At 38.4% G+C, this 23,711-nt stretch overlaps 1 protein-coding gene across 3 annotated transcripts in view; it reads right to left on the bottom strand.

The window, feature by feature from the left end:
* Positions 1-23,711, bottom strand: part of RIPK1 (receptor interacting serine/threonine kinase 1) — a 47,121-nt gene that overhangs the window by 2,652 nt on the left and 20,758 nt on the right. For all 3 annotated transcript variants that reach the window (XM_032340972.1, XM_032340973.1, XM_032340974.1), the window contains 4 exons: positions 15,119-15,195; positions 4,044-4,140; positions 2,610-3,173; positions 1,273-1,416 (listed from right to left, as the gene is read on the bottom strand). In XM_032340972.1, the coding sequence (XP_032196863.1) occupies positions 1,273-1,416; positions 2,610-3,173; positions 4,044-4,140; positions 15,119-15,195 (882 nt within the window). The remainder of the gene's footprint in view (positions 1-1,272; positions 1,417-2,609; positions 3,174-4,043; positions 4,141-15,118; positions 15,196-23,711) is intronic.

Below are 23,711 nucleotides of genomic sequence, written 5' to 3'. Positions count from 1 at the left end.
TGCTATCTTCTCTTCTCCTACAGCCATACCCTCGCTTTCTACTGGTCCCTTCTCCTTAGGCCTTCATAAAAACAACAAAAAGAAACTAAAGTATAAAACCACCACCACACACATTTTCCTCGATCCTCAGCCCACCCCAATAACCAAATATAAGGAAAAAGACATTTCATTCCTGCTCTACTCCCCCACCACCATCTCCCATTCTTTTCTTAGCACCCCACAATGCAGCTTCTGTTACCACCACTGGATGGCAGCAGTCCAAAAACCTCCCAAGATATTTGCCAAGTTTTGTCAATACCTCTCTGGGAGAGGGACCCTGGTTTCATCAGATTCTCAAAGGAACCTGTGTAACCTGAAAACTTAGGAACCTCCTCTCTAAGGCAGCCTAGTCTTCAATTGGATTAGGTAGGGGATTGGTAAACGATGGCCTGTGGGCCAAATCTGGCCTGCTGCCTGTTTTTGTAAATAAATTTGTATTAGAACACAGCCATGTACATACGCACTTATCGTCTGTGACTGCTGTTCACTACAATGTCAGCTGAGTAGTTGCAACAGAGACCTCAGAGCCAGTGAAACCTAAAATATTTACTATCCAGTAAATATGATAGAAACATTTTACCAATCCTGGGGTTAATCTTAAAACCAGGTTCTTAAATCCTGTTGTTTGGGCCTCATGCCTGTGTTCCTCCCCACCCCCCAACCCCCACCGTTGTGGGGATTAATGTTATGAGTGGAACCCTATAAGACTTATGTATAAGTTACATAGTTACATAAGTTACATGTAAGTTACATAGTGGAACCCTCTAAGAGAAAGCTCTCTTGTTTTTATTACAGAGGTGCTGTTGAGGGCATAGTCTTCTATCTTCTGACAAGATAGAAGACTATGCCTTCTTTGATGAGATCGGAGGGAGCTGCCTCTCCCAGGTCTAAGTAGTGATATTGATCCTGATGATGATGGTGATGATGATGGTGATGAGTTCAACACTTTCACAGACCTTACTACGTGCCAGGCAGTGTTCTAAGCTCCTTATACATATTGACTCATTTAATTTTCATAATAAATCAGTTAATTAGATATTGTAATAATAAACATAATAAACATAAATAAATCACAAAGGAATTATAAAGAAATTACAGAGACATGTTATAGAGAAAACATGGGGCAACTTTCAGGGAGAATAATCAGGGAAATTTCAGGATTCCACAATACCCCTCTAAACAAGTACGAAAGTTCAAGGCTGCTAGACAACAGGTCCTTAAAGGAAATCTTACCAAAGATATCGTGGTACTTAGCAGCTGGCTCTTCTTTAAAGTTCATGTCCAGTGGCACTGAACTCATTCCACTAATCTCCATGTAATTATGGTCTCCAATCTGAATGCCAGAACTGTTGCGTATGGAACATTTCACAGACTCATCTGAAAGGAGTGAAACACACAGCTAAGTATAGCTAGATCGAAAGCAAGAGAAATAAATACAACATGGTAAAAGGGCAGAGCTTTACTCCAGACGTATATTAAATTCTTTATCCTATGCCAACCTTTGAAATTTTCTTCTTTAAAATGTAGCTGAACCAACCTCACATCCATCAGGACAACTACTATAAAAAACAAAACAACAAACAAACAAACAAAGTAACAAGCATGTGGATGAACTGGAATCCCTGTGTGCGGCTGGTGGGAATACAAAATGGTGTGGTAAACAGTATGGAGGTTCCTCAAAAATTAAAAACAGAATTAGCTTAAGATCCAGCAATTCCACCTCTGGGTATCTACCCCAAAGGAACTAAATGCAGGGCCTCGAACAGATATTTATACACCCATATCTATAGCAGCATTATTCACAAGAGCCAAAAAGTGGAAGTCACCAGTGTCCATCAACAGAGGAACAGAGGAACAGATAAACAAAATGTGTTATATACTGACAATGGAATATTATTCAGCCTTCAAAAGGAAGGAAATTCTCAAGCATGTTACCACATGGATGAACCTTTAGGACACTGTGCTCAGTGAAATAAGCCAGTCACAAGAGGACAAAGACTGTATGATTCCACTTACATGATGTACCCCAGAGTAGTCAAATTCATAAAGATGCAAAGTAGAATGCTGGCTACCAGGGGCTAGAGGGAGGGGAATGGGGAGTTAGTGTCTGATGAGTACAGAGTCTCAATTTGGGAAGATGAAAAGAGCTCTGGAGATAAATGGTGGGGACGGTAGCCCAACATTTTGCTTTCATCACAAATGGTGGTCTTTGAGTTCTATAAGATAAGAATTAAAATATCCAAGACTTCTTTCTTAACCTTCAGAAAACAGCAAGCAAGCAGTGACCTTCACTTCCATCAGAGATTGGGTATAATGGGTATAACTGTGATGCAGATTATAGAAGAAGATACCTACTGGTTACAAGGACTTGTAACCCAATACTTGTGGGCAGCTCCAATGAATCCCACCCAAACTGAGGCCAAGTGATCTGATGGAGACTATCTATAGTTGCATACTGCATCTGGTAGCTGAAGGCCACAAGCAACTCACCCTTGTCAACTTACAGTCTACAAGAGAGCTTTATTTTCAGAAACATTTTTAAAAAATGGTGTAGCTAAAAAACTGCTTACCTCTTGATGGGAAGGAGCCGAATGAAAGGGTGGGTGTGTTTCCCAGTAGGTTGGTCTCAGGCACTGGAGTTTTATGCACACTTGGCATATGGCTTGGATTTGGCCCATACCAAGCTCTTGAACTTGCTGCTCCCAGATCCTGTGGTCTTGTTCCAAAAGAGAATGGATTGTACAATCCATTGTTCCAGTACAGTACTTGGGGTTGGCTGGTTGGCCCTGTTGGTTGGTGTAGTGCATTACCAGGACTGGTTGCACTAGAGTAAGGAAGGCCTACTCCTGGATTCTGAACATTCTCATAGGGTTTTGGCTGTGCAAAAGGGTCATGGGAGACCCTTCGTCTCCTTTCCTCCTCTCTATTATAAACCACATTCTGTCTGAGTGGTTTTGTCTGCCTGTCCATGCGGCTGCCATGAAGATGGTAGTTGGCTTCCTCCTGGAGTTTACTCTGCAAGCTGAGCTGATTCTCCTCCTGCTGGTTCTCTAGGGAGGGAGCAAACCAGGACTCCTCCACGGGACCTATCCCAATTCCCTGGGAACTGTGCAGTGAGCTGGGCTGTTCTGGGGCTGAAAAGAAATGATCAGCATTGGAAAGAGTTTCGTAAGGCAACAAGAAGTAAAATAAAAGCTGAGCACCATCACACATCTGTATCTCAAAATAAAATACTGAAACCTTTGACAACAAATAAAAAAGCATTTACTTGATGGTCCTCTTCCTATAAGCTATATAGGTAATTTGTAGAAGTCCCTGCATGGTGGTGAAAGAGTGCTGGAGAAATTTTAACAGGCAACAGAAACGTGAGTGTCATGGGAATGACCAAGGAAGAAAGGGACTTGTTTTGTAGCAGAGAAGGTGGCTGTCTCCTTGGTGTGATGCAGGGCTACAAAATGAGAACAGGAGCAGCTTGGTGTTTAGTACTTCTCATGGGTTCTTTTATTCTTTAAAAGCCCTGTAAGAGTAGGAGCAATTATTATCATGATTTTATGGACAGGGTTTACAAGAGGTTAATTTGCCTTAGAACAGATAGCTAATAAGTGGTTTCAATATCTTATACTCTGTTTTTCCTTTTGTTATAATGAAAAAAGTATCCCTCCTTGAATCTGAGATCAACTTCTCTGCTTGTTCTCTGGATCTATTATCCCTGACCTCAAGGACCTCAAGGACACATGTCCCCTCTTGTTCCTGAGCCGTCGCTTTCTCCCTATCTGGTATATTAGGCCTCTTAGGTTCAGGATGCTTTGTGATTTTGGTGAATACACTGTTATTTAGTATTTCAAATATATGTATGTTACTCCCAAATACATTATACATTCCTTTAAGGCAGGGCCTAAATTTTATAGCTTCTTCTGTTTCTTTACAGTCATGAAGAGTATTTCTAGAAGAGTGAATGCATGAACAAGCAAGTGAATACATTACTTTCAATCATAGGATGTTACCTGAATTTGACCTGCTTGGAGGTATTGCTGTACAGTCAATCTGGAGAGAATGCATTCTCTTCACAAATGAACTCTGGTCTGGGTCTGGATACTGTTTCTGTAATTAACAGCATAAATGTATACTTTAGTATAAATAGTAGAAAATAGTTCCAGAAAATTCTTATAAGAAAAATGAATCTTTTCAAATGGTAGAGATTTCATATAGCTCTTACAAGGAATAAAGCTTTTTTAAAAAATAAACCTTTCCCCCCCAAATATCCAAAACAAGCTTAAAAAGAAGAACGAATTTGGAGGGTTCAAACTTCCTGATTTCAAAACTTACTATAAGACTACAGTTATCGAAAAAGTGTGGTATTGGTCTAAGGACAGGCAGAGACCAATGGAAGATAATAGAGAACCCAGAAATAAACCGTTGCATAGCCCACTGATTTTCAGCAAGGGTGCCAAGACCATGCAATGGCAGAACACAGTATATCCACACCTAAAAGAATGAAGCTGGACCCTTACCCTTAATACATACAAAAATTAACTCACATGGACCAAAGACTGAAGCTTAAGTGCTCAAACCATATAAACATTAGGAGAAAACATAGGGGAAACGATTCATGACATTCAATTTGACAATAATTTCTCAGATAGGACACCAAAAACATAGGCAACAAAATAAAAATAAATAAATGCGACTACATCAAAATTAAAACCTCTGTGCATCAAAGGACACTATCAAGAGAGTGAAAAGATAACCCACAGAATAGGAGAAAAATATTTGAAATCATATATCTCTGATAAGGGATGAATATCCAGATTATATAAAGAATTCGTGCAATTCAACAATAAAACATAAATAACTCAATTCAAAAATGACCAAAGGATTTGACTAAACATTTCTCTAAAGAAGATATACAAATGGCACATGAAAAAAGACTCAACATCATGAGTCAGTAGGAAAATACTCATCAAAACCATCATGTAAGATATATATGACTTCACACTCATTAGAATGGCTATTATTTCAAAAACAAGACAAAGCCCAGAGAATGTAGTCTTTTTGAGAATGTAGAGAAATTGGAACCTGGTGCATTGCAGGTGGAATGTAAAATGGCAGGGCCATTATAGAAAACAATTTGATGGGTCCTCAAAAGTTAAACATAGTATTATCACACAATGTAGCAATCTGCTCTTATGTATATACCCAAAACAACTGAATGGAAGAGCTCAAAAAAAATTGTACACCAATGTTTCATAGCAGCATTATTCACAGGTAAAAGGTGGAAACAAATCAGTATCCATCACAGTTGAATCAATAATCAAACTGTGATAAACACATAAAATGTAGAATTATTCAGTTTTAAAAAGGACTGAAGCTCTAACACAGGCTACAAAATGGATGAACCTTGAAAACATTATGCTTGGTGAAACAGGGTAAACACAAAAATACAAATATTGTCTGATCCCCATGTCTGTAAGGTACCTAGAAGAGGCAAATTCATAGACAGAAACTGGAATTAAGCATTCCTAGGGGCTGGAAACCCTTATTTTATGGGAATTGAGTTTCTGTTTGGGATTTTTAAAAATGGATACTAGCAGTGTTTGTACAAGATTGTGAGTGTACTTAATGCTACTGAATTGTACACTTAAAAATGGGTATGATGGTGGTGCCTGGGTGGTGTGGTCTTTTAAGTGACTGACTCTTGGTTTCAGTTCAGGTCGTGATCTCCATGCATGAGATCGAGCCCTGTGTCAGTCTCTACTGTCAGCACCCAGTCAGCTTAAGACTCTCTCCCTCTCCTTCTGCCCTCCCCCATCATGTGCACACACATATTCTCTAAAATAAATAAATCGTTTAAAAAGAAAAGAAAAAAATGGGTAAGATAGCAAGTTTTATGCTACATATATTTTACCAAAATATAAAAAAGTAGGAAAAGAGGGTGCCTGGGTGGCTCAGTTAGGCTCAGGTCATGATCCCAGAGTCCTGGGATTGAGTCCTGCATTGGGCTCCCAGCCCCATGGGAAGTCTACTTCTCCCTCTGACCTTCTCCCCTCTCATGCTCTTTCTCACTGTCCGTCTCCCAAATAAATAAATAAAATCTTAAAACAAAAAAGGAGATAAAGAAATTCTTTTTTGCTATAAAAGTGGTACTATCCATTATTGAAAATATAGAAAAGATACAGAATTATATTTAAAAAGAAACTACATTTACTGCCTCCATTTCAAGCACAAAATTAACATTTTGGTATTTCCTTTTTTTTCTTAGTCATATTTTCATTTTGTTTTAATATGTAGTGTTTCTGTTAGTCTTCAGTTTTAAATTTTTCTAAGTTCTATTGTGATTTCCTTTTTGATCCACAGGGTATTTAAAAATATTATTTCTTGGGACACCTGGGTGGCTCAGTCAGTTAAGCCACTGCCTTCTGCTCAGGTCATGATCCCGGGGTCCTGGGATCAAGTCCCACACAGAGCTCTTAGCTCAGCAGGGAGCCTGCTTCTCTCTCTGCCTCTTCCTGCCACTCTGCGTCCTTGTGCACGCTCTCTCTCTCTGACAAATAAATAAATAAAATATTTAAAAAATATATTTCGTAACTTCTAATCACACGAGATTTTCTAATTTTAAGATAACTAAAATAAAATCGGAGCATAACTAAATAACTAAATCAGAGTATAACTAAAATAGAATCAGAGAAAATTCTTTATATGATTACCATCTTTTATTTTTTTATTTATTTTTTAAAGATTTTATTTATTTATTTGACAGACAGAGATCACAAGTAGGCAGAGAGGCAGGCAGAGAGAGGGGAGAAAGCAGGCTCCCTGCTGAGCAGAGAGCCCAATGTGGAGCTTGATCCCAGGACCCTGAGATCATGACCTGAGCTGAAGGCAGAGGCTTAAACCCACTGAGTCACCCAGATGCCCCATGATTACAATCCTTTTAAATTGGTTGATAATTGTTTTATTTCCCAAGACATGGTCAATTGTAAAGTATGTTCTGTATGTTCCTGAAAAGCCTTTAAAAGTAAGCATTATTAAATGCAGTTATTAAATGCAGCATTTTATTTATTTCCATTCAGTCAAATGTTAATCATGTTCTTCAAATTTTCTATATCCTTACTAATTTTTTTGTCCATTTGTTCTATCAGTAAGAAATCTGTATTAAAATCTCCAATTTGTCTATTTCTCCTTTGAGTTTTGTCAAGTTTTGCTTTGTATATATTGAAACCATGTTATTAAGGGCATATAGATATTTAAAGCTGCTATTACCTTCCTGGTGAATTGAACTTTTTATCATTATGAAATATTCCTGACTACTATGGTAATGCTTTTTAGCTTTAGGGACTATCTGTCCTTCCTGATGGCCTTTGGATACCCAAGAATAGTTTCCATTGGATACCTCTCCTTTTGGAGTAGGTATCCCTCAAAAGTGGTAATTCTTGACTCATTTTGTATCTTGATTTTAAAACTCCATATACCTGTCTGTTTTATTTACTGTAGTCTTCCCCTCATGATTATAGCAGCATGTTGCTATAAGACTTATGCCAGCAACTTGTTTCCTAAGTATGCATGTAGGGAAGGTCTTTGCTTCTCTTACTTAGCTGTTAACAACCTTTGACATACCTCTTGGGCCTCAGACACCAAATCCGCTTCAGGTTGAGGCAGATTTGGCTCCCATCTGTTGCTTAGTGCGAGGGAACCAGGGGGAGGAGCCAACACTTGTAACTGTGTTGGGTTAGCATTTTCTTTTTTTTTTCCTGTGACTTACTCATTTATTTTTTTCTGTTTTTTAATTTTTTTTTAATTTTTTATTTTTTATAAACATATATTTTTATCCCCAGGGGTACAGGTCTGTGAATCGCCAGGTTTACACACTTCACAGCACTCACCAAAGCACATACCCTCCCCAATGTCCATAACCCTACCCTCCTTCTCCCAACCCCCCTCCCCCCAGCAACCCTCAGTTTGTTTTGTGAGATTAAGAGTCATTTATGGTTTGTCTCCCTCCCAATCCCATCTTGTTTCATTGATTCTTCTCCTACCCACTTAAGCCCCCATGTTCCATCACCACTTCCTCGTATCAGGGAGATCATATGATAGTTGTCTTTCTCTGCCTGACTTATTTCGCTAAGCATGATACGCTCTAGTTCCATCCATGTTGTCGCAAATGGCAAGATTTCATTTCTTTTGATGGCTGCATAGCATTCCATTGTGTATATATACCACATCTTCTTTTTTTTTTTTTTTTAAGATTTTATTTATTTATTTGACAGAGAGAAATCACAGGTAGTTGGAGAGGCAGGCAGAGAGAGAGAGAGAGGGAAGCAGGCTCTCCGCTGAGCAGAGAGCCCGATGCGGGACTCGATCCCAGGACTCTGAGATCATGACCTGAGCCGAAGGCAGCGGCTTAACCCACTGAGCCACCCAGGCGTCCTATACCACATCTTCTTTATCCATTCATCTGTTGATGGACATCTAGGTTCTTTCCATAGTTTGGCTATTGTGGACATTGCTGCTATAAACATTCGGGTGCACGTGCCCCTTCATATCACTACGTTTGTATCTTTAGTATAAATACCCAGTAGTGCAATTGCTGGGTCATAGGGCAGTTCTATTTTCAACATTTTGAGGAACCTCCATGCTGTTTTCCAGAGTGGTTGCACCAGCTTGCATTCCCACCAAGAGTGTAGGAGAGTTCCCCTTTCTCCGCATCCTCGCCAGCATCTGTCATTTCCTGACTTGTTGATTTTAGCCATTCTGACTGGTGTGAGGTGATATCCATTGTGGTTTTGATTTGTATTTCCCTGATGCCGAGTGATATGGAGCACTTTTTCATGTGTCTGTTGGCCATCTGGATGTCTTCTTTGCAGAAATGTCTCTTCCTGTCCTCTGCCCATTTCTTGATTGGATTATTTGTTCTCTGGGTGTTGAGTTTGCTAAGTTCTTTATAGATTTTGGACACTAGTCCTTTATCTGATATGTCATTTGCAAATATCTTCTCCCATTCTGTCAGTTGTCTTTTGATTTTGTTAACTGTTTCCTTTGCTGTGCAAAAGCTTTTGATCTTGATGAAATCCCAATAGTTCATTTTTGCCTTTGCTTCCCTTGCCTTTGGCGATGTTCCTAGGAAGATGTTGCTGCAGCTGAGGTCCAAGAGGTTGCTGCCTGTGTTCTCCTCAGGATTTTGATGGATTCCTTTCGCACATTGAGGTCCTTCATCCATTTTGAGTCTATTTTCATGTGTGGTGTAAGGAAATGGTCCAATTTCATTTTTCTGCATGTGGCTGTCCAGTTTTCCCAACACCATTTATTGAAGAGGCTGTCTTTTTTCCATTGGACATTCTTTCCTGCTTTGTCGAAGATTAGTTGACCATAGAGTTGAGGGTCTATTTCTGGGCTCTCTATTCTGTTCCATTGATCTATGTGTCTGTTTTTGTGCCAGTACCATGCTGTCTTGATGATGACAGCTTTGTAATAGAGCTTGAAGTCCAGAATTGTGATGCCACCAACTTCGGCTTTCTTTTTCAATATCCCTTTGGCTATTCGAGGTCTTTTCTGGTTCCATATAAATTTTGGAATTATTTGTTCCATTTCTTTGAAAAAGATGGATGGTACTTTGATAGGAATTGCATTAAATGTGTAGATTGCTTTAGGTAGCATAGACCTTTTCACAATATTTATTCTTCCAATCCAGGAGCATGGAACATTTTTCCATTTCTTTGTGTCTTCCTCAATTTCTTTCATGAGTACTTTATAGTTTTCTGAATATAGATTCTGTGCCTCTTTGGTTAGGTTTATTCCTAGGTATCTTATGGTTTGGGGTGCAATTGTAAATGGGATTGACTCCTTAATTTCTCTTTCTTCTGTCTTGCTGTTGGTGTAGAGAAATGCAACTGATTTCTGTGCATTGATTTTATATCCTGACACTTTACTGAATTCCTGTACAAGTTCTAGCAGTTTTGGAGTGGAGTCTTTTGGGTTTTCCACATATAGTATCATATCATCTGTGAAGAGTGATAATTTGACTTCTTCTTTGCCGATTTGGATGCCTTTAATTTCCTTTTGTTGTCTGATTGCTGAGGCTAGGACTTCTAGTACTATGTAGAATAGCAGTGGTGATAATGGACATCCCTGCCGTGTTCCTGACCTTAGCGGAAAAGCTTTCAGTTTTTCTCCATTGAGAATGATATTTGTGGTGGGTTTTTCATAAATGGCTTTGATGATATTGAGGTATGTGTCCTCTATCCCTACACTTTGAAGAGTTTTGATCAGGAAGGGATGCTGTACTTTGTCAAATGCTTTTTCAGCATCTATTGAGAGTATCATATGGTTCTTATTCTTTCTTTTACTGATGTGTTGTATCACATTGATTGATTTGTGGATGTTGAACCAACCTTGCAGCCCTGGAATAAATCCCACTTGGTCGTGGTGAATAATCCTTTTAATGTACTGTTGGATCCTATTGGCTAGTATTTTGGTGAGAATTTTCGCATCTGTGTTCATCAAGGATATTGGTCTATAGCTCTCTTTTTTGATGGGATCCTTGTCTGGTTTTGGGATCAAGGTGATGCTGGCCTCATAAAATGAGTTTGGAAGTTTTCCTTCCATTTCTATTTTTTGGAACAGTTTCAGGAGAATAGGAATTAGTTCTTCTTTAAAATTTTGGTAGAATTCCCCCGGGAAGCCGTCTGGCTTTTGTTTGTTCAGAGAGTTTTAATGACTGTTTCAATCTCCTTACTGGTTATGGGTCTGTTCAGGCTTTCTATTTCTTCCTGGTTCAGTTGTGGTAGTTTATATGTTTCTAGGAATGCATCCATTCTTCCAGATTGTCAAATTTGTTGGCGTAGAGTTGCTCAGAGTATGTTCTTATAATACTTTGTATTTCTTTGGTGTTAGTTGTGATCTCTCCTCTTTCATTCATGATTTTATTTATTTGGGTCCTTTCTCTTTTCTTTTTGATAAGTCGGGCCAGGGGTTTATCAATTTTATTAATTCTTTCAAAGAACCAGCTCCTAGTTTCGTTGATTTGCTCTATTCTTTTTTTTTTTTTTTTTTTTTTTTTTTTATTTGTCAGAGAGAGGGAAAGAGAGCGAGCACAGGCAGACAGAATGGCAGGCAGAGGCAGAGGGAGAAGCAGGCTCCCTGCCGAGCAAGGAGCCCGATGTGGGACTCGATCCCAGGACGCTGGGAACATGACCTGAGCCGAAGGCAGCTGCTTAACCAACTGAGCCACCCAGGCGTCCCGATTTGCTCTATTCTTTTTTTTGGTTTCTATTTCATTGATTTCTGCTCTGATCTTTATGATTTCTCTTCTCCTGCTGGGCTTAGGGTTTCTTTCTTGTTCCTTCTCCATCTCCTTTAGGTGTAGGGTTAGCTTGTGTACCTGAGACCTTTCTTGTTTCTTGAGAAAGGCTTGTACCGCTATATATTTTCCTCTCAGGACTGCCTTTGTTGTGTCCTACAGATTTTGAACTGTTGTATTTTCATTATCATTTGTTTCCATGATTTTTTTCAATTCTTCTTTAATTTCCCGGTTGACCCATTCATTCTTTAGAAGGATGTCTCCATGTATTTGGGTTCTTTCCAAACTTCCTTTTGTGGTTGAGTTCTAGCTTCAGAGCATTGTGGTCTGAAAATATGCAGGGAATGATCCCAATCTTTTGATACCGGTTGAGTCCTGATTTAGGACCGAGGATGTGATCTATTCTGGAGAATGTTCCATGTGCACTAGAGAATAATGTGTATTCTGTTGCTTTGGGATGAAATGTTCTGACTATATCTGTGATGTCCATCTGGTCCAGTGTGTCGTTTAAGGCCTTTATTTCCTTGCGGATCTTTTGCTTGGATGATCTGTCCATTTCAGTGAGGGGGGGTGTTAAAGTCCCCTACTATTATTGTATTATTGTTGATGTGTTTCTTTGATTTTGTTATTAATTGGTTTATATAGTTGGCTGCTCCCACGCTGGGGGCATAGATATTTAAAATTGTTAGATCTTCTTGTTGGACAGATCCTTTGAGTATGATATAGTGTCCTTCCTCATCTCTTATTATAGTCTTTGGCTTAAAATCTAATAGATCTGATATAAGGATTGACACTCCTGCTTTCTTCTGATGGCCATTGGCATGGTAAATTCTTTTCCACCCCCTCACTTTAAATCTGGAGGTGTCTTCGGGCTTAAAATGAGTTTCTTAGAGGCAACATATAGATGGGTTTTGTTTTTTTATCCATTCTGATACCCTGTGTCTTTTGATTGGGGCATTTAGCCCATGAACATTCAGGGTAACTATTGAGAGATATGAATTTAGTGCCATTGTATTGCCTGTAAGGTGACTATTACTGTATATTGTCTCTGTTCCTTACTGATCTACCACTTGTAGGCTCTCTCTTTGTTTAGAGGACCCCTTTCAATATTTCCTATAGAGCTGGTTTGGCATTTGCAAATTCTTTCAGTTTTTGTTTGTCCTGGAAGCTTTTAATCTCTCCTTCTATTTTCAATGATAGCCTAGCTGGATATAGTATTCTTGGCTGCATGTTTTTCTCGTTTAGTGCTCTGAAAATATCATGCCAGCTCTTTCTGGCCTGCCAGGTCTCTGTGGATAAGTCAGCTGCCAATCTAATATTTTTACCATTGTATGTTACAGACTTCTTTTCCCGGGGTGCTTTCAGTTTTTTCTCTTTGTCACTAAGACTTGTAAATTTTACTATTAGGTGACGGGGTGTGGGCCTATTATTGATTTTGAGGGGCGTTCTCTGAACCTCCTGAATTTTGATGCTCGTTCCCTTTGCCATATTGGGGAAATTCTCCCCAATAATTCTCTCCAGTATACCTTCTGCTCCCCTCTCTCTTTCTTCTTCTTCTGGAATCCCAATTATTCTTTTTTTTTTTTTTAAGATTTTATTTATTTATCAGAGAGAGAGAGGGGGAGAGAGCGAGCACAGGCAGACAGAATGGCAGGCAGAGGCAGAGGGAGAAGCAGGCTCCTTGCTGAGCAAGGAGCCCGATGTGGGACTCGATCCCAGGACGCTGGGATCATGACCTGAGCCGAAGGCAGCTGCTTAACCAACTGAGCCACCCAGGCATCCCTGGAATCCCAATTATTCTAATGTTGTTTCGTCTTACGGTGTCACTTATCTCTCGAATTCTCCCCTCGTGTTCCAGTAGCTTTGTCCCTCTTTTGCTCAGCTTCTTTATTCTCTGTCATTTTGTCTTCTATATCACTAATTCTTTCTTCTGCCTCATTTATCCTAGCAGTGAGAGCCTCCATTTTTGATTGCACCTCAATAATAGCTTTTTTCATTTCAACTTGGTTAGATTTTAGTTCTTTTATTTCTCCAGAAAGGGCTTTTATATCTCCCGAGAGGGTTTCTCTAATATCTTCCAAGCCTTTTTTGAGCCCGGCTAGAACCTTGAGAATTGTCATTCTGAACTCTAGATCTGACATATTACCAATGTCTGTATTGGTACTTCGGTACTGCCTCTTGTTCTTTTTTTTGTGGTGAATTTTTCCTTCTTGTCATTTTGTCCAGATAAGAGTATATGAAGGAGCAAGTAAAATACTAAAAGGGTGGCAACAACCCCAGGAAAATATGCTTTAACCAAATCAGAAGAGATCCCAAATCGTGAGGGGGGAGGAAGGGGATAAAAAGAGGTTCTAAAAGAAAGAAAGAAAAACAAGAAAAAGGAAAAAGAAAAGAAAAGAAAAGAATTTAAAAAAGAAAACGAATAAAGAAAAATATAAAAAAGAAAAATATATATATTAGATAAACTAGTTAAAGAACGTTAAAAAAGAAAAGGGTAAAAGTTAAAAAAATTTTAGCAGAAAAAGAAAAAAAATGAAAAAGAAAAAATTAAATTAACTGCAAGACTAAAATAATCACAGGGAGAAAGCCATGAGTTCCGTGCTTTGCTTTCTCCTCCTCTGGAATTGTGCTGCTCTCCTTGGTATTAAAACCGCACTCCTTGGTAGGTGAACTTGGTCTTGGCTGGATTTCTTGTTGATCTTCTGGGGGAGGGGCCTGATGTAGTGATTCTCAAGTGTCTTTGCCCCAGGCGGAATTGCACCGCCCTTACCAGGGGCCGGGCTGAGTAATCTGCTCGGGTTTGCTTTCAGGAGCTTTTGTTCCCTGAGCGCTTTCCGTAGAGTTCCGGAGGATGGGAATACAGATGGCGGCCTCCTGGTCTCTGGCCCGGAGGAGCCGAGAGCCCAGGGCCCCACTCCTCAGTGCGCCCTCAGAGAACAGCGCCCAGTTACTCCCGTCTGCCTGACCTCCGGCCGCGCTCCGAGCTCACCGAGCCTGCGACCGGTTCAAGGTAACCACGAGCTGTGAGCTTACTGTCGGCTCTGTCTCTGTAGCCGGCTTTCCCGTTTCAATACCCGTAAGCTCTGCGACACTCAGACACCCCCGATCCTTCTGTGACCCTGCGGGACCTGAGGCCACGCTGACCCCGCGTGGGCTTCACCCCAGTTTAGCCTCTGGAGTGATGTCCCTCAGCAGAACAGACTTTTAAAAGTCCTGATTTTGTGCTCCGTTGCTCTGCCGCTTGCCGGGCGCCGCCCCCCCCCCCCCCCGGGGTCTATCTTCCCGTCGCTTTGGATTTACTTTTCCTCCAGTCCTACCTTTCAGAAAGTAGTTGTTTTTCTGTTTCCAGAATTGCTGTTCTTCTTCTCTTAGATCTGCCGATGGATTTGCAGGTGTTTGCAATCTTTAGATAAGCTATCTAGCTGATCTCCTGCTAGCTGAAGTAGTCTCAGCCTGCTACTTCTCCGCCATCTTGACTCCTCCCGGGTTAGCATTTTCTTTTTCTGTTCTATGACTCAGCAAATATAATTCTGTTGGCTTTCTGTCATTCAAGAATTCCTCAAAATGACCAATCCACCTATGGTACTTTTAATTCTATTCCAGTGAATGGGTCCAATATGCCAACTTGATGATTTCTGTATAAAATTGCTAATTTTGTTACACGTGGTTATCAAGCTCGCTTACCTCAAAGCTTGGTAACAAATTATATTGCTTTGATTTTCAAGATTGATAATATATATGCTTTAATATGTTGTTAATGCACTGAGTACCTGCTAGGTTACCTACCTTTAAACTTGTCACATCGTCTTCTACATTTTCTTCTAATTGATCTACATAAAAAGGCCTAAATTTTTCTTCAAGGCCTGTATTAAAAAAATAGTACTTTAAACTTATTAGGTATTTTCTAAAGTAAAATTTAAATATTAGTAATCTATTATCTTTGAATTACTTACCTTAATCTGTGGACAGAGCAGTAAAACAAAATTTTAATGCCAGATCACTAACTTACATGAAGAGACTAATAAGCCTAATAACTAGGGGTACAGAAGGAGGGACAAAATAACACTGGAAACCAGGAGATGCTGCCTAATAGCATGTTTCTGCAGCTGTAACACAAAATCCTATCTAATATAAATTCCTCTCCAAGTCAACAGGGGTGGACAGACTGTTTCTCTCTCTCTGGAATCAGAATTATTATAGGACAGAATACTTAGTATAGGGATTTGATATAAAGACTTAAAAGCTGCTAGTCTTTTTTTTTTTTTTTTTTAAAGATTTTATTTATTTATTTGACAGACAGAGATCACAAGTAGGCAGAGAGGCAGGCAGAAAGAGAGAGGAGAGGAAGCAGGCTCCCTGCGGAGTAGACAGCCCGATATGGGGCTCGATCCCAGGACCTTGGGATCATGACCTGAGCCGAAGGCAGAGGCCTTAACCCACTGAGCCACCCAGGCGCCCTAAAAGCTGCTAGTCTTAAAAGAAAAAGGCAACTTCCACTTTCAGGAAGATGGAGTAGACATACTTTTCCTCATTTCTCCCTCTAAGCACAAGAACCCCCTTGATATCACACATGAAAACAAACATAAAAAAGAGTCTGAAAGGAGGAAAGGAAAGAGCAAGCCAACTAGGGACTTCGGGATCGGAAAGACATGGTGATGACTTCACCAGGATTTCTTTTTGCCTCTAAGATCCCAGACAAGGAAGCTGACAACAAAACAATAAAAACAAAACAAAACAAACCAACAAAAAAAAAAACCCCTAACAAAAACCTGCTCTTTCTAGCCAAAGGACAAAGCAAGGGGTTGCCTAGGAAGACAGAAGACCTTTAGTCAATAACCATTCTCCAGCCAAATATCACAGAAAACACTATGGCTCCACTCTTAACTCACCAGCAAAGGCCAAGTAAGGAGACCTAAGACTTCCAACCTCATGCAACAGTAACAGGATACTCCAATACACCCCCCAGGGTGATGTCAGAGAAGGCCAAATGGGAAACCAGGGCTACCCTTCCTGCCAGATGGTAACGAGCCCCTCCACTCCACGGTATCAATGGACTATGAGGGTAAACTGGACTCACAACCTTACTTTGCAGTAATAAGGCACTCCCACCCATTCTAATGGAGAAGTGTCAGGAGAGGCCCCACAGGGAGTCACAACTTTCACATCCACTGCAGTGTCCGTGGAGACCAGGTGGACTCCCCTGGAACTTCCACCCTGACCAGTACAAATAAAGAGCCCCCGCCCCAACTCAGGTGTCAACAGGGCTCAGTAGAAAACCTGGACTTCTACCTGTCAAACAGGGTGGCAGCACCTTCCATTGCCAAAGCCATGTCAGAAATGGCCAGGTAAAAGAGAAAGCTTGAAGAAGATCCAGAATTTCCTAACATTGTAAGAAAATGTACAAGTTTCAAAAGAAAAATCACTCATCACACTAAGGACCAGGAAGATCTAAAACTGAAGGTAAAAAGACAATCAATAGATCCCAATGCCAAGATACCAGAGATAGTAGAATTCACTGTTTAAAACTTTTTAAACAGCCACGATACAAACGCTTCAATAAGCAATTACAAATAAGCTTAAAACAAATGAAAAAAGAGGGACACCTAGGTGGCTCAGTCAGTTAAGTAGTTGCCTTCGGCTCAAGTCATGACCTCAGAACCCTGGGATCAAGTCCCCCATTGGGCTTCCTGCTCAGCAGGGAGCCTGCCTCTCCTTCTGCCCACCATTCCCCTTCTTATGCTCTCTCTCTCTTTCTCTCTCTCTCACTCTCTCTCTATCAAATAAATAATCTTAAAAAAAATAGGAAGTCTTAAGAAAGAAACAAGATATAAAAGAATGTTCAATGAGATTTTTGAACTGAAAAATATAGTACACCAAAATGGATGAGTTCAACAGCAGAATAAAGGGGAAAAGGACAATCAGTCAGCTGAAAAACAGAATGAAAGAAATAAACCAACCTGATCAAGAGAAAGAAAATAAACTGTGGGAAAAAAAAGTGTAGAGAGCCTCAGGGACAAGTGAAACTATAACATAAGATCTAGCATTTTTGTTATCCCTATCTCAGAAACGATAAAGACTGAAAAAAGTACTCTAAGAGATAATGGCTGAAAGTTTCTCAAATTTAGGAAGAGACATACACCTATAGATTCAAAAATCAAAACAAAACTCAAACAGAATAAACCCAAACAAATTCATACTAAGACCAATAATAATTAAACCTCTGAAAGATAAAGAATAAGTTGTGAAAGCACCCAGAGAAAAAAAGGGATTTCTTAACTAAAACCATGGAGGCCAGAGTATGTGGCGCAATATTTATTAAGTCCTAAAAGAAAGGAACTGTCAACCCAGAATCCTATACCCAGCAAAAAAATCCTACAGAAATGAAAGTAAGCTCGAGACATTCTCAAATGAAGAAAAACTATGATAATTTGTCCCTAGCAGACATACCCTAAAAAAATGGCTAAGGGAACTTCCTAAACAAGAAGGAAATGATAAAAAATGATACCTTGGAACATCAGGGAGGAAGAAAGAACACGTGTGGTGTAATTAAAAAATAAATATCTGTTCTTTCTCCCAGCTTCAGCTGATTCATGGCAGGGAGCTCTCAAAATCCCTGGGATCCCCTAAGCAGTAAGAATGTCTTTTCTATGTTAATGAGACAGCTCCTGGCTAGAGAGATGAGGTAGAGAGGCTAGATAGCTTCAGGATGGGAGCTTGTTACCAGAAACACCTAGTTATGATTATAAGATTGGAGCTTTCAGTACTGCTCTTTGACCTCCAGGGAGAGGAGAGGGACTAGAGATTTAGTTCAGTCACCAATGACCAGTGATTTAGTTCAGTCACCAATGACCAGTGATTTAATTAATATTGCCTACCTAGTGAGGCCTCCATGAAAACCTCTAAAAAATGGGGTTTGGAGAGCTTCCAGTAGTGACTACGTTGAGTACACTGTTGGGAAAGTGGCATGGGAGCTATGTGGCACACCAATCCCACCACCAATAACTTAATGAATCTCTTCCTTTGGCTGTTCCTGAGTTGTATCCTTTATAATACCCCAGTAAATGTAAATAAAATGCTTTCCTGAGTTCTGTGAGTTCTAGTGAATTATTGAACCTTAAGACGGTTTTATGAGGACTCTCAAATTTGTATTTTGTGGAGCAGAAGTGTGGGTAGCCTGGGCATACTATCTGCACCTGGTGTCTAAAGTGGAGACAATCTTACAGCTGGGCTAAGCCCTTAAACCTGTGGAGTCTAATAATAACTCCAGGTGGTTAATGTCAGGATTTAATTGAATTCTAGTTGTGACACATTTAGTGTCAGAAGTAGTACTATAAAAAACACCCCAAAACACAGTAATCAAAAATATGGGTAAATGCAATAGGCTTTCTTTCTCTTTTTGAGTTGTTGTTGTTTTAATTTAAGGACTGCATTTTTTAAAAATTTCTTTTCAGCGTAACAGAATTCATTGTTTATGCACCACACCCAGTGCTCCATGCAATACGTGCCCTCCATAATACCCACCACCTATCACTGACAGTTGAAGCAAAACTGTAACAATGTCAATGTATTCTAAATATATGTAGAGGAAATATTTAAGGCAATTTTATACAAAGGAAGGTAAAGGAAAATAAAGGAAGTAAAGTTTTTATACTCCACTCAAACTGGTAAAATAACATCAGTATACTGTGATAAATTATGTACAGACAATGTTAACACCTAGAGTATCCACTGGAAAAACTATCCTCAAATATACTATCGATAAGTTCAGGGGAGCCTGGGTGACTCAGTAAGTTAAGTGTTTGACTCCTGATTTCAGCTCAGGTCATGATCCCAGGGTTGTAAGATGGAGCCCTGCATTGGGCTCTGTGCTGGGGCATGAAGCCTGCTTAAAATTCTCTCCCTCGGGGTGCCTGGGTGGCTCAGTGGGTTAAGCCACTGCCTTCGGCTCAGGTCATGATCTCAGAGTCCTGGGATCGAGCCCTGCATGGGGCTCTCTGCTCAGCAGGGAGCCTGCTTCCTCCTCTCTCTCTGCCTGCCTCCCTGCCTGGTTGTGATCTCTGTCTGTCAAATAAATAAATAAAATCTTTAAAAAAAAAAATTCTCTCCCTCTGCCCCTTCCCTGCTCATACATGCATGTTCTCTTTCTAAAAAAAAAAAGAAAAGAAAGAAAAAAAAATACTATACTATTGATAAATTCAAATGGGATTCTAAATACGTTCAAGAATGCATAGGAAGGCAACAAAAAGAAAACAGAGAAATGAGAAACAAAGAACAAATAAAAAGCAAAATAAAATGGCAAATGTGAGCTCTAACATATAAAAATTACACTAAATTAATATGGTCTAAAAACACCAATCAAAAGACAGACATTGACAGAACAGATTAAGGAAACATGACCCAAGTACATGCTGTCACAAGAAACTCACTTCACATGATTATACACAATTGAAAGTAAAAAGATGGGGAAAGATAAATAAATATTAATAAAAGGAAAGAAGGGTGGCTATATTAATAGCCAACAAAGTAGACCTCAGAGCAAAGATAATTGCTGGATACAAAAGGGACATTTATATAATGATAAAAGGATCACTCCATCAAAACACAGCAATCCTAAATATATATGCACCAAACAACAGAGATGGAAAAATCTATAAAGCAAAAGATGATAAAACTAAAAGCAGAAATAGACAAATTCACAATTATAGTTGTAGACTTGAATATCTCTTTCTCAGTAATTCAAAGGACTAGAGAGAAACTCAGTCAAGGCATAAAAGAACTCAACAACATCATCAGTAGGATCTAATCTAGATTTACAGGACACTCTACCCAAAGACAGTAGAATAATCCATTCCTTTCAAGTGTCCACAGAACATATCCCAAGATACACCATATTCTGGGCCAAAAAATAAACCTCAATAAATTTGAGATGTTAAACACATAGAACATGTTCTCTGACTAAAATGAAATTAAGCCAGAAATCAGTAACAGAAAGATAACAAGAATATCTCCAAACTCCTGGAAACTAAACAACATACTTCTAAATAATGCATAGATCTAAGGTAAAGTCTCAAGGAAAATTTAAAAATGCAATGAAGTAAATGAAAATAAAATATATCAAAATTTGCAGGACATAACTAAAGCAGTGCTGAGAAGGAAATTTATGGCATTAGACACACATTAGAAAAGAGAAAAGGTCTCAAATCAAAATCAGTAATCTAAGTTCCAACCTTAAGAACCTATAAAAAGAGGAACAAAACAAACAAAAATTAGAAGAAAGGAAATGATGAAGAACAGGAATCTATGAAATGGAAAACAAAAACAATAGGGGAAATCAATGAAACAAAAAGCTGGTTATTTAAAAAGATCAACAGGAAGACTAACAAAAGAAAACAGAAGACATACATAACCAGTATCAGGAATGAAACAGGGGATATCCCTACAAACACTGCAGATATCTAAACAATAATGAGAGCTACTACAAACAACTTTACATATATAAACTTGATAACTTAATTGAAATGTCATTTCCTCAAAAAATACAAACTACCACAAGTAGAGCTACCAAACCATTTGATACACTACTTTGATATAAAACAGATTACTCTGATGTAAAACAGATCATCTTGATAGCTCCTATACTACTAAAGAAATCAACTTTTCAATTTAAAAACTCCAGGAAAAAAAAAAAAGAAGGGAAAGAAAAGAAAGAAAAGAAAGAAAGAAATTTCCAGGCCTGGATAGTTTCCTGGGAGAATTCTACCAAACTTTAAAGGAATTAACATCACTTACCCCCATTCTCTTCCAAAAATTAGGAGGGAAAACTTCTCAGTTTATTTTGTGAAGCCAATATTAATCTGATATCAAAACCAGACAAAGATAATACAAAAAGCAGAAAGTTATAGACCAATGTCCTCATGACTATACTTGGAAAAGTCTTAACGAAATATTAGTAAATGGAATTTATCAATATATTAGAAGAATCACACACCATTACCAAATAGGTTTTATTCCTGGGATGCAAGGCTGGTTAGGTATTAAACAATTAGTGTAATTCACCATATTAACAATTAAAAGAAGGGAAAACATACCACCATACCAATCAATGCAGGAAAAGCATTTCACAAAATTCAAAATGCATTCATGATAAATTCTCAGAAAAATAAGAATAAATATGGTGAACTTCATCAAGTGATAAAGAGTATCTACAAAATATCTACAGCTAACATACTTCATACTGAAAGTCTGAGTGCTTTCTCCTAACACTGAGAAAGGTAAGGATGTCTGCTCTCTCTGCTCTTATTTAAGATAATGCTGGAAATTCTAGCCAATGTGATAAAGTAAGAAAAGGAGATAAAAGTCATTCAGATCAGAAAGGAAGAAAGAAAACTGTCTCTATTTGGAGATGACATGAAAATCTAAAGAAGATATCCCAAAAAACTCCTAGAACTAATAAGTCAGTTCAATAAGGTCATAAGATACAAGATTAGCACAAAGAAACCAACTATATTTCAATATTCTAGCAATGAACAAATGGACACCTAAATTTAAAATACAACTGACTCACAATTGCTCAAAAAAGAGAAATATATAGGACTGGTCTGCTAAAGACTATATAACACCGATAAATCAAAGAAGATATAAATAAATGAAGAGACATATTGTGTTCATGGATTACAAAACTCAATACAGTAAAGATCTCAATTCTCCTCAAATGGATATACTGATTTAACATAATTTCTATCAAAATCAGGGTGAGATTTCTTTATAGACAAGATTTTTTCTAAATTTTATATGGAAAGACAAAGGAACTAGAGTAGCTAAAATAACTTTTTAAATTAAAAAAAAAATGGGAGGAATCAGTCTACTCGGTTTTAAGACATACCATTATATTAAGATTATATTATACCATTATATTAAGGGTATTGGCAGAGGGATAGATGCACAGATCAATGGACCAGAATAGAGAACTCAGAAATAAGTGCATATAAATATCCCAAATTATTTCTGCCAAAGAAGAAAAAGCCATTCAATAGAGGAAAAATAAGACTTTCTTTCTTTTTTTTTTTAAGATTTTATTTATTGATTTGAAAGAGAGTAAATGAGTGGGGTGAGGGACAGAGGGAGAAGCAGGCTCCCCGTTGAGCAGAGAGCCTGAGGTGGGGCTTGATCCTGGGACTCCAGGATCATGACCTGAGCTGAAGGTGGACACTTAACCGACTGAGCCTGGAAAGAAAGACTTTCAACAAGTGGTGCTGAACAAGAGGATACTGATAGGCAAGAAATGAGATTTAACCTAAGCCACACATCTTATACAAAAATTCACTCAAAATGGATTGTGTTATTTTTCCAATAAAATATAAATTGAGTAACAGGTAAGAAAGACAAATCAAATATTTAGTTCTGTGCTATTGTTCTTTGGTTATCAATTAAAAATTTTCCTTGACAATTATAGAAAAAAATACTTAACACAGACTTAAATGTAAAACTGTAAGAATTTTAGAACAAAACACATTATAAGATCTTTGAAAGCTAAACTTGACAGTGTTCTTAGGCTGGATACCAAAAGTGCAATCCATAAGAGGAAAAATTAATAAACTAGACTTCATCAAAAACTTTTATTCTGTGAAAGATGCTTCTAAGAGGATTAAAAAGAAGCACTACATGTTGGAAGAAAATATTTGCAAGCCACATATCCAATGAAGGAATACTATATAGAATATATAAAGAACATTCAAAATTCAATAGTTAAAAAGAAACAAGCAATGTAAATAGAAAATGGGCAAAAGTTAGTAAAGCAATACTTTACCAAAGCACATAGACAAATAGCAAATAAGCACAAAAAAAGACATATTCAATATCATTAGCCATTGGAGAAATACAAATTAAAACCACAGTGAGATTTCACTACATACTTATCAGAATGGCTAAAATGACATAGTGACAATATCAAATGCTAGCAAGGATGCAGAGAAACTGGATCACTGGTGGTTGACACTGCTGCCAGGAACAAAAAATGGTACAACCACTGAAAAACAGTGGCAAAAAAAAAAAAACCCATGAAACTACTGTACAACCTAGCTATCTCACTTCTGGGTATTTATTCCAGAGAAGTCAATACTTATATTCACATAAAAACCTGTAACATGAATATTTACAGCAGTGTTTGTTTTAACAGCCAAAAACTGGGAACAAATTTCCTTTGAGGTGAGAATAAACTAACTGTGGTACATCCACACCATACAATACAAGGAAAAGCAACAAATCATTAATACACACACAGGCTTGACGAATTTCCAGGGATTTATGCTGAGTGGCAAAAAGTCAATCCTGAAGTGTTTCCAAAAAGTATTTTATGATTCTATTTATGTAACATTTGCGA

Source organism: Mustela erminea, chromosome 4 (assembly GCF_009829155.1).
Source record: "Mustela erminea isolate mMusErm1 chromosome 4, mMusErm1.Pri, whole genome shotgun sequence".
NCBI classification, from domain to species: domain Eukaryota; kingdom Metazoa; phylum Chordata; class Mammalia; order Carnivora; family Mustelidae; genus Mustela; species Mustela erminea.
The sequence above is the reverse complement of the archived record's forward strand: the minus strand, read 5'-3'. Positions and strand labels throughout refer to the sequence as shown.